At 38.7% G+C, this 12,298-nt stretch overlaps 1 protein-coding gene across 2 annotated transcripts in view; it reads left to right on the forward strand.

Moving 5' to 3' along the window:
• The window catches only part of ssh2b (slingshot protein phosphatase 2b), a 41,579-nt gene extending 32,382 nt beyond the window's left edge, over positions 1–9,197 (forward strand). Inside the window, exons 14-15 of one of the 2 annotated variants that reach the window (XM_079835550.1) lie at positions 785–1,658; positions 6,357–9,197. In XM_079835550.1, coding sequence (XP_079691676.1) covers positions 785–1,658; positions 6,357–7,622 — 2,140 coding nt within the window. In that variant the 3' untranslated portion in view covers positions 7,623–9,197. The remainder of the gene's footprint in view (positions 1–784; positions 1,659–6,356) is intronic. The other variant, XM_079835549.1, reaches the window with a different exon arrangement.
• The last annotated feature ends 3,101 nt before the right edge of the window (positions 9,198–12,298 follow it).

Below are 12,298 nucleotides of genomic sequence, written 5' to 3' on the forward strand. Positions count from 1 at the left end.
GAGTGACTCTTTGCTCTTCTGCAGGACTGTGTTATAATTCATTAGTAGTTTTCTGGCCTGACAACAATAACCAATAATCAACTATTTGTGCAGCATGAAACATACAGAATATGAAAATGGCATGTTGTTACTTAAAGCAGATGATCCCACTTAAAACTAGCCCAAATACAATATAACATGCTGTGTAGATACGAATGAGAAAGAATGAGGCATTTATATAGTGCTTTCAAATGTATTACTGTACACCCAAAGTGCTTTACAACCATGTCGGGGGTCTCTCCTCAACCACCACCAGTGTGGTTAATTTATGAATTGGTAAGGGCCAATGGATAGAATTTGGCTAGGACACCGGAGTTACACCCCTACTCTTTACGAGAAATGCCATGCTATTTTTAATGACCACGGAGAGTCAGGACCTCGGTTTAACGTCTCATCCGGAGGACGGATGAGATCTTAAAGTAATTTTCAGAGTGATGTCAACGAGGCTAAAAACATGGCATTCTTTCAGCTCATGCTTACAAACTGTGAACACACATGCACATTGACACATGAGACTGGTTAGGTCTTACATGATTTCTACAAAATATCTATAATTCTACTTCCTGTTTCAATAATAATAGATTTTCCATATTTATTGTCAAATAATATATCACCCACGAAAATGTATTGTACACCTCTAGTTCTTTTATACATTGCCCCACTGATGGTTAGCTTTTGGATTGTGTTAGTTATTGCCACTCCTTGCTTGTTTTGTTTACTCAACCTTTTCTTTTCTCCGTACTAGCAAACAGAGACACAATAAGTTATGGCGCTCCCACTCGGATAGTGATCTGTCGGAGCACCACGAGCCACTCTGTAAGACCACTGCACAGTCTCTCGGGCGCTCTAATTCCCGCAACCAGACCTTCGGTCAGACGTCCCCCTCGATACACGAGCTACTGCAGACTCTCACACCCACCTCAGCCAGTGCTACTGGATTTAAGGAGCAGACGGAGACTGATACGACACCCTGGCGAGACACTCACATTTACAACGGCCTGGGGACCCTCTCCATCCCCAGACCAAGGGCTGCCACTGTGGTCCCGGAGGCCAGATCTGATGTCACCTCTGTGACCGTTGCTGAGACGGTCTCGCTGGGTCGTCCTCATCCGCCCGCCGCTGTACATCACCGACCCTTGTCCCCCAGGCTTCTCTCAGATGCAAAGGCCAATCAAGTACTGACCGAGCAGCCTGAGGTGTCCAATCTTGTGCCTTTGGAGAAGTCTAGTCCAAAGGTGCTCTCATCTGTGAACGTTAGGAGTAGGACTCCTGAGCCATGCACACAGGCCCCGGACTCTTTAGGGCTGCAGGATCTCAGCCAGCAAGTGCCTAACACGGAGACGGACTGTGCGGGGTTAAGTCACAGCAGTGATGAAGACCACCACCCCAGTGCCACATTACAAAGAGCTGAGCTCTCTACAACCCCTCCCTCGACTCTAAGCACAGACCGCATTGACTTCTTCAGTGCCAGAGAGAAGTTCCAGGGCCTTTCTCAGGAGGGTCAGATCCGCGGGACTTCTGAGCAGGCGGTGCAGCAGGCGCCACGGGACAAAAGTCCGAGCGTAGAGACCAAACGGCTACTTCCTGACAACCCTATCAAAGAGGAGGAACAGAAAAAGGTGAGTGGGTAATGAATAAGGGTGGGATAGTGGTGTTTTTGAAACTTCCCATTGTAGAATTGAAAACCTGTCATTTCCTCGCCCTCATGTAGTTCCAAACCTACAGTCAAACCAAAATTTATTCAGAAACCTTCAACATTTTCTCACATTATCACAGTTTACTCGCTATAGTTTATAAAATGGTAATAAAATATGACAAGAAGGCATTAATTCATAAAATTCATTTTGATAATGTCAGATAACGTCGATCGGAAAAGGTATGTAATGATTACAATCAACCAATCAGCTGTTCAATTTAAGTAAACAATTAGATAACAATTTAGGCCAACCAATTACCAAGCAATGCTTAATTTTGTTCAGTCTGTCGTGCAAAAAGGTCATATTAGCAATTAAAAACACTTAAGCAAAACATGGTCAAGTCAAAGTGTCTGAATAATTTTGGTACATTTCTTTAATCAATTTTACTGGTAGTCCACTGTATGAAGAAGTTTTGGGTATAATATGTCACAGTTTACTTTATTTTGCTATCCTCAAGTGAACTCTAGTGTCCTGCACCCACTTTTAAAATTATAACTGGTGTCTGAATCATTTTTGGTTTGACTGTATATTATTGCTTTCTTCTATGGGACACAAATAAAGATATTTTGAATATTGTCCTTTAAAATTAAAGTCAGTTGGGAGCAATATTGTTTTGTACTCCATTGATTTTCATTGAATATCTCCATTTATTTTTGCAGAAGAATGTAAGTCATACAGGTTTGGAACAACAGGGTGAGTAAATGATGACAGAATTTTCATATTTGGGGGGCTTGTTCATTTAAAGAATCAACAAACAACTCGTTTTCATGAACTTTAAAGTATATAATGATGCATTAATGTGCTACAATTTTATAATTGTGTTTAATTTCTTACTTGCAGAAATAAACAAAAGCACAGTGTTAACTATCAATGAAAGAAATACACCTCTATTAATGACTACAAATGCTTATTTAGATAGCTGGACAAATCTTTGAATGCACCTGACTTAATATTATGTTATCGTCCTGCAGCAAGGGAATAATGTTCCAGAGAGTAAGTGTCAAACTTCATTAAAATCAGGATCCGTTCTCATACCGTGTCTCACCCATAGCCATGTTTGAGTGAAGTCTCATGCCCCACACTGCCACCCACTGTTGATGAGAAATGTTGCATGAGATCATTCATCTGTCATGGTGTTGATCAATCTGCTCAAGTTGCATTGGAGTTTTATGCACATGTAGAGTGAAAGGTGAAGTGTGTAATTTTGTGACATTACAATGCTTTTACCCATTCCAGTTCCATGTTTCTGTGTAAACTAAAAGAACATCAATCGTATATTGATTTACTCTAAAGTTTTAACGTTAGCTGTTTCCATCCCAGCTGCCAATATAATTTATACCAACAATCTGAATGTCCCGAAAACAACTTGCGAATAAAGTAGGGTTTCCATCCAACGTGTTCAAAAGAAAAAAATTGGTGCAAAATATAAATTCAATTGGAAGTTGGAATCACTGGGGAAGCCACTGTGGCTCTTTTATTAAATCATAACTGATATATATAAATGACTCTATAAATGTTCTCTATAAAGATCAGTGGTATGAATGAATATTTGATATTTTAATTGAATTGCGGACTGGTGGGGGTGCTCAAGATATTGTTGGCCATTCAGTGTTTCTGTAAAAAATTATAATAGTACTTCTACATCTAATTTATACCAACAATCTGAATGTCCCGAAAACAACTTGCGAATAAAGTAGCGTTTCCATCCGATGTGTTCAAAAGAACAAAATTGTCCCTTCTGAAAAATTGGTGCAAATTATAAATTCAATTGGAAGTTGGAATCACTGGGGAAGCCACTGTGTCTCTTTTATTAAATGTAACAAACTACTTGCGGGTTCAGTAATAGTATCTGACACAACCCTCTATGCACACCTTGGTAACATAATTGCCATTGGCTAGTAAATTCTTTAGTTTACTCGCCAGACTGATATACTATTTTATTTAAATTAGTGCTGTCAAATTGATTAATCGCGATTTAAGTTTGTGTTTACATGATATATGTGTGTTTACTGTGTATAATTATTATGTATATATAAATACGCACACATGCATGTATATATTTAAGAGATGTTTTTTATATTAATATATAAAATATTTATATATATATATATATATATATATATATACACAGTATATGCATGCAAATATTTCTTAAATATATACATATGTGTGTGTGTGTGTTCAAATATACATAATAATTATACGCGATTAATCATTTGACAGACATTTTATATTATATATATATATATATATATATATATATATATATATATATATATATATATATAAATATAAATATATATATATATATATATATATATATATATATATATATATATATATATATATATATATATATATATATATATATATATATATATATATATATATATATATAAATATATAAATGACTCTATAAATGTTCTCTATATAGATCAGTGGTATGAATGCATATTTGATATTTTAATTGAATTGAAGACTGGTGGTGGAGCTTAAGATATTGTTGGTCATTCAGTGTTTCTGTAAAAAATATAATAGTAATAGATAAGTTAATTATTAATAAGATAATAATAATTCTACAACTAATAACAATATACAACGCACTAAGGATTGATAAGCTGCTGGGTTCATGAATATTAATCACGTTGTCTGTGGTCGCTCGAACTGATTTGCTGAAATCAAAACAGGGATAGTAATAGGTGAGCACCAGAGCCATAGAAAACAAGAGTTGCGACACTCTTTGATCTCGCCGCCACGTGGTTCATATAGCTCTCAATAGTTCCAAACAACTTCCCGCTGTCAATCTGTTTGAATAGGATTAAGCAGCATAGACATCAGTTTCACAATATTTGCAGCAATTTCTGGTAAATATTACTTTTCTTGTTATTATATAACAATAAACATTAACTCTAACACGCTTCATAAAATACCACTTCTATCAATATTCCTGAGAGGTCAACTAATGCTATAAAATCTGAAAATATGCAGTAATTTCATCAATTTGCCAGCGAGTGTGCTTGAGATGCACTGAAATGAATGGGGTTCAATGCTGGAACTATTGGTCGCTTCATGACACGCTTTACTTCCGCATTCCTCAGTTCCTATGGAAGTCTATGGGAGTGTTGTAACTGTTTTTCAACGGCTCTGGTGAGCACCAGCCAATGAGATTGCCGTTTGCGTATTAGTTCCACCCACTACCGGAGAAACCAGCATATCTTCTGCTTGTTCTTAAAAGCTGAATAATTCCAAATGAACTCCGTTGTTTTGACAGGAAAATACAGCAAATAATATGGTTTAAATGTAGCGCGTCGATTATGTGTGTTATGTAAGACTCTCTCTTTGCGTGTGTGTATGTGTGTGAGAAACACAGCTAGCGCTCTCAGCAAAACGACAGCGAGTTGTGCGCCTTCACACTAGAGTTTACAGTACGTCAAATACAGCGACGCTGCGCATCCATTAAGCTGAACTGAAATAGACGATCTCGGATCTCGCTTGACGGAGAGTGAAACTGTTTCTCTGAGTGTTCAGCGAGTGAAAATATATCTAGGCAAAACTTATTCTTAGCCTCTAAAACACAGTGGCGAGTAAAATCGAAGCATTTATTAGCCAATGACTAGTGATAAATTGCCCAGAGTGAAGATTTACTCGTATATGCAAGTGATTTACTCTCATTGTAGAGGGTTGTGACACAAGGCTTTAACCATGTCTTGAACATTGGGGGGACCATGTTGTTTTTGTTTTTTTTGTTTTGTATAAAGCAATGAAATTCTATATAAAATTCTAGTTGGAAAATAATAATTTTGGGACTATTTACAAATAATATTTGCGTCAAATATATTGTTAGTCCCACGATTCTTCACGTTAGTGAATAAATACATTCCCTAGATTTCCTAGGGGTCTGGTGGTAGAATTTTTGTAAACACTGTCAAAGGTTCCGGGTTCTAATCCGCCCTCATTTAGTTTTTTTTTTCCTCATAAAATCAAAGATGTTCATCAATTATTGTATATTAAGAGCAGGGATACATTGGGATTACATAGATAGATTGACGCGCTCGTCTGTGTGAAGACGCCAAAAGAGAACGTAAACCCCGCCTGCTTTGATTTGATTTTCCATCTCAATCATTTTGACAATGACGAGAGCTTTTAGACCGCTGAGGCTAAAGACTAAAAATGTTACTTTTAAACTTTTGCCATCCTAACAACATACAGAGTGCTGCTTAATGAAGTGCAGCAGAGCAGTGCAAGAATTTCAAAAATTAGGGGGAGACAATTTGGCCATTTCTAATTATTGGAGGGAACTTGTCCCTCTCAATGTCTATGGTGGTTACGGCCCTGATCTGACAGGTTTTGGCTCTCTTATACCAAAGAAACATGTTTTCTTTTATTCTCTATGCTAACTCCTCAGTCATATGACTAGTAATCACATGATAACATGGCAGCATCCTAGCATCAAGGTTTAGCACGGGCAAGCACTGTTCACATTTTATCTACTTATTTTTGCAATTCTGCTTTGTGCCACTAGAGGCACAAACATTATACACTTCACCTTTAAATCACAAAATAATGGATGTACATATTCAATACAAATGACCTCCCTATGCTCCTGTGTTTCTGCTACAGGAGGGCTGCAGTGTCTCAGTCCATAACATAGTTTCAGAAATGGAGTCCACACAGCACAGTGTAACCCCTCCCCCCCTTCCTACCAGCCAACCTGTTTCCAGTAGCAGCAGTGAGGAAGAGGAGTTCACTCCAGCCACATCAGCAGAGGCTGAAACTGAGAAGGTGGAGCATGGGAAAGATTGGCCAGAGGGCACCGTGCGCCGAGCCACCAGAGAGCTTGAGCAGAAGATCAAGCAGGTGGTCTCGTCAGTGGCACCGGTGTCCTCGGCCCCCGCATGTCCGTCGCGACGCTCCCCCGTCAACACCAGCAGCAGAGAGAAAACTGAGGAGACCTCAACCCACACGCACCTCACACCTGATCCAAGCACTGTGTCAACACACCATCACCAGCCTCAGAACAACACGGACAAGATGGAGAAAGACGAGAGTATTTCGGCTGAAGACGACAGAACTGGAAGCAAAAGAGAGAGACGACTCGGGGAGGGAGAGCACAAGAACACCGGCCTCACGCACTCAAGACAAAGCCATTCCGATTCATCTCCAGTTGTGGTTCTCCAGCTTGAGGGAATCACTGAGCAGGAGAGTTACACTGACTTTGACTGTCCCCTGGGACGCTGTCCAAAGGACATGAGAGAAACTTGGGAAACCCTGAAAGAGCTTGGGGCGTTCCTCTGGCAGGTGAGTGGCTGCTTGGACAGGCGGCTGAGCCAGCCTTGGTCAAGGAGGGAGCAAAGAAAGGGCCGGGCTACGCGAGAGAGGACCAAAGAGGTGGAGGCTCGGATCCGGCAGGCTGGACTGACCCCACCCTCAATGATGAAGCGATCGGCCTCGTTGGCCAAGCTTGGGTCGTTGGAGCTCTCGACAATTGACCTGAGCGAGCTTGACTTTTTTCCCGCCTTACTCCCTGCTCCCACCAATAAGCCACGGCCCCACTCCTTCATTGACGATACCTCAAAAAAGAAGTGCGTTTTGCCTCGTTGCACTCCTGCTCTCCCTTCCTCTTCCGCCTCTCCTGTTTCGTCCACTGGATCTCATACACTCGGACACGCAGAGAATAATGATAAGACTGAAGAGGGGGAATATAGTGACTATGATGTCATGCCACTGCCACTCTCCTCACCCTCCAATCAATGTTGGAGTGAGGATAATGCACAGGAGGAGGCAGCTCCTGCCTCGATACCCGTGGCAACACGCCAACAATATGGGAGGACACATCCCCTGCAGAGGCTGAAGAAACGAACTGTTAACCCTTACCACACTATGTGACTTTTATTCTGTGTGTGTGAGTGTACGTGATTGTGCCTGCAAGTGTGAATTTGTAATTAAAGGGATAGTTCATCCAAAAATGATAATTCTGTCAACATTTACTCACCCTTGTGTCAATCTAAACCTGTATGACTTTCTTCTGTGGAACACAAAAGAAGTCCATACATTAGCCACGTTTCCACCTCAGGAACTTTCCCCGGGAACTAGGGACTCTGTGTGTTTCGACCGCAGGAACCGGGGTCTAAATAAAGTTCCGGGTAAAGATTTCCCCCTCAAAACGGCCCTGCTCGCGAGGTAGTACTTTTTCAAAGTTCCAGACTAATCTTCATGGTACTGTAGACCACGATGGAAACGCAGATTGCAGCAGGTCTGGGGGAAAAAGAGTTCCTGGGACAAATTGTTCCGGGTCATTTTGGTGGAAAGTCATTGGGGTCCAAAACAAAAACATTTTGGACCCCATTGACTTTCATTGTATAGATAAAACATTCACAATTTAATGTTTTTCCGTGGAAGACACAAAGCCTTACACTTTTAGATCGATATGAGGGTGAGTAAACCAGTCATTTTTGGGCAAACTATCCGTTTAACTTGCCACGCATACCTCAGTGGGCCTTATCCAACCGGAAATAAAACAATGTGGACATTTTAGAGCACAATGTGATTTGAATGTTTTTGGTGGGATTGATGGCTCATAAAATAGGAATTGTGTAATCCTGACCCATCATTTGAGTAGGAACTAAAATAGCTGCTCTGGAGGAATAATGAAGTGCTATGACTGATATACTTTTTGCACAGTGTCTATCAGGTCGCTCTTTGCATACTATGGTAGTACATCACCACTTCATCCTTTACCTGTCAGTCTATGAACGAAACCCACAATTTTATCTGCTGAATTGGATTCTGGAGGTGTGTGTGTGTGTGTGTGTGTGTGTGTGTGTGTGTGTGTGTGTGTGTGTGTGTGTGTGTGTGTGTGTGTGTGTGTGTGTGTGTGTGTGTGTGTGTGTGTGTATGTGTGTGTGAGTGTTGGGGGTTGAAGGAGAGCCATAGATGAGCGTGTTTAAATACAATTCGAAAAGAACGACATGTAATTGTGAGTGTACAATTATTACAGATGTGAGATTAATATGTGTATGAATGTTGGTTTAATAAGAATGGGATCAGTTCTGTGGTACTCGTAGAATGTAGAGTTTATGGGCCTCATTGTGCGTATGTATATTTTGTGGATGTGTATGATATGTATACTTAAACATGAGCGTGTGTATATTTTCTGTCTGTTTTCGGTGCAGATTCTTTCTTCAGCATTTTCTGTTTTATTAAAGGGACAACAAAAAAGAGACTTGGGGTATTTTAATATGCACTTTTTATTATTGTTTTACGTTTTTTTTAAACTGTGGTTTGTATTCTGGAAGCATGCTCGCAGAGTATGTATTTAGAGTTGCTTGTAAGGGTGTTTGTTGTACAGAAAAGAAAAGAAAGAAAATGAAAATGTGTCTTTCTGTTTGTTGTAAGACTGGAAAAATATTTTCTCTTTTTATTGTGCTTAAACTGTGACAATTAAATAAAATGTCAAATTCACGAAGTATTTTTTGGTATTTTGGGGGAGGGGGGGATATTTTATGACCTGGTTCCCACGGTCATAAAAAACCTGAACACTTTTGATTTTCAAAGTATAATTTTTCATGCCTAAAAAATGTAATCTTAAAATGTTTTGTAATAAATAAATAGGAATTGCTCTTAGTGAGTCCAGTCTCTGTAATAATAATAATCATTATCCAGTAATAAAGAATGACAAGAAAAGTAATGGAAATCTATTGGTCAAAAAGAGTGGGAACCCTGTATTAATCTTTACCTGTATAGAGTTGTTCATATTGTTCAGGACGAAGTTAAGTATGTTTGACTGATGCTTGCTACACTTTAAAAATTGAAAATGTACATCTGATCAGACCTTCCAAAAGAAGCCTGTATTTTAAGTCATAGCAGATAATATTTTGAAATAAACCTAGCAAAAAAAAATTTTTTGAGTACAGTAATGCATTACAGCAATGTTCAGAAGGTATAAATAAATGGCATATCTGGTTGATTTTATATTTAGAAGATCCACAGAACTGATGTATACCTAAATCAAGGGTGCAAAATGCAGGGATTTATGCTGCGCTCACAGCCACCTGACCTCGGTGAGTGCTCCCACTGCAATCTATAGCCCTGTCACCGGCCCGAGAGAAATAGCCCGACACCGACAGCCGTTTCGAAAATAGACAGGACCGCCTTGACCCCCCTGCCCATACTCTATGGCAAGCCATTTTCACATTTATAATTTGAATTTCTAGTTAGTATATATTCAATTATTACACCGTTCTCTCTGGAATACTTGATTGTGATTGGTCTGTTATGACATCCTTCTGATAATGAGACCTTATTTTGTGAATGTGCAAGACTTCCGATTCATTAGCCGCAATAGGGAAATAACAATATGAATAGTGAATTAATTTGTAAAACTTTATAAAAGTTTATAATTACGCCAAAACAATAAAATATGATAACTAAGAAATAACTGTTTGCAAAATATTGCAATCAAATTTACAAATGGCCACGCCTGCTCTTATGTGAAGAATAAGGTGGATAACCGACAGCTCATCCAGGTATGTGAAGCTGATGCTTGTTTCATGTCTCTCGAATCACACCGCAAATTCGCTCTCTCTCCTTTCATACTAACGCAGTAGGTGGTATTTGTGTCTCAATTATTTATTGATGAGTAATTATTGACAGAATTTTCACTCTCATGTCATTCTTCGTTCATCTTCAGAACACAAATTAAGATATTTTTGATGGAATCCGAGAGCTTTCTGACCCAACGTAGACTGCAAAGTAATCACCACTTTCAAGGCCCAGAAAGATGGTAAAGACATCATTGCTTCCTAAAATTAAACCGCTGTAGTCACATGGACTATTTTACTGATGTCTCTTTAATACGTTTCTGGGCCTTGAAAGTGGTGATTACATTGCAGTTTATGGGGGGTCAGAAAGGTATCGGAAAATCTAATCTTGAATACTATAGTAATATACAAATATTTTGTATTGTAATTTTTTTTTTTTGTGAAGAGCCACGTAATAAGTGGTATGACTGTACATTACCCCTTAAATGTTCGCCCATTTAATATTGGTTCCAAGCCATTTATACCAGAAATTGTCTATTAGTTTTGAGCTAATACAATTTTTCAGCTCAAATAAATATTTAATGTTCCAATTATTTACTTATGGCTATGGCAAAACACAAAAAGCAGAATATAGTAAGCAAATAAAAACAATGAACCAATAAAATAATAGTAAAATATAATACAAGAGTGCTTCAACATATTAAAATAGCAGTAAGATACAATGGAAGAGTGCTTCAACATGGATCATATGCCTTATCAGACAAAAAGATTTTTTAAACTTAGGCAAGTCATTCCAGAGTCTTGGGGCAGCTACCAAGAAAGCATGGTCATCCCTATACTTCAGCCTCAACTTGGGGATAAACAAGAGTCTCTTGTTGGATGACTGGAGTGATCTGGTTGGACAATACGATACCCTGGTATCTATAGCACAAGTTCAGGCTTTTATGTGGCATGCTCTTTATACGCAAAAGTAATCTTTTACGTGCATCTAATACGCTAAATGTACCCATTTGGTAGGATTAGTTGGGTGTGTATATTTCATTTCATATGCATGCAAAAAGTGTGTATCATATGTACACTAAAAAAAGTGTGTCATATGCGTCAAAAAGGTAAGATGGAGCCATAGCCTACAATTTAGTAATTTATAAATGAGAAGTAATATTTTAAAATCCACTCCATAATGCACTGGCAACCAGTGTAGGAACGTAAAACTGGAGTGATATCCCATTAATGAGCACCCATCAGCCGTCTAGCTTCCGCATTTTGAATTAATTGTAATCGGGACAAAGCTGAATGACTAATCCCAAATAAAGTGATTGACGGTAATTCCTGGAAGAGATAAAGGCATGGACTACTTTTTTAAAATTTTTAAAAGAAAGAAATGTCTTTACTTTTGATAAAATACGGAGCTGAAAAAAGCATGCTTTCAAATCATGCTTGAATTTTTCTGCCTATAAAATTTCAGAGATTCATGAAACACAACACCCAGATTTTTCACCCATGGTTTCACACAAGAAGACAGTCCACCATAGTTTAGTTTGGGAGAATTAAAAGAATCGGAAGGTCCAAATGCTATAATTTCTGTTTTACTCTCATTGAAATTCAGAAAGTTTGGGGACAATCAGGTCTTTACACCCAACAAACAGGCCATAAGAGTGTCCAAACCATCTGAATTGCACTTTAAGGGCAGATGAATTTGGGTGTCATCAGTGTAACAATGTAATGAAAGCCTATATTTCCTAAAGATAGAACCAATTGGGAGCATGTATAAGGAAAAAAGATTAGGACCCAAAATGGATCCCTGGGGAACCCCACCGGATAACACAGCTTTACTACACTGAACAAAATTATAAAAGCAACACTTTTGTTTTTGCCCCCATTTTTCATGACCTGAACTCAAAGATCTTTTTCTATGTACACAAAAGGCCTATTTCTCTCAAATATTGTTCACAAATCTGTCAAAATCTGTGTTAGTAAGCACTTCTCCTTTGCCAAGATAATCCATCCACCTCACAGGTGTGG

This window comes from Gobio gobio (genome assembly GCF_949357685.1).
Source record: "Gobio gobio genome assembly, chromosome: 14".
Classification (NCBI taxonomy): Eukaryota; Metazoa; Chordata; class Actinopteri; order Cypriniformes; family Gobionidae; genus Gobio; species Gobio gobio.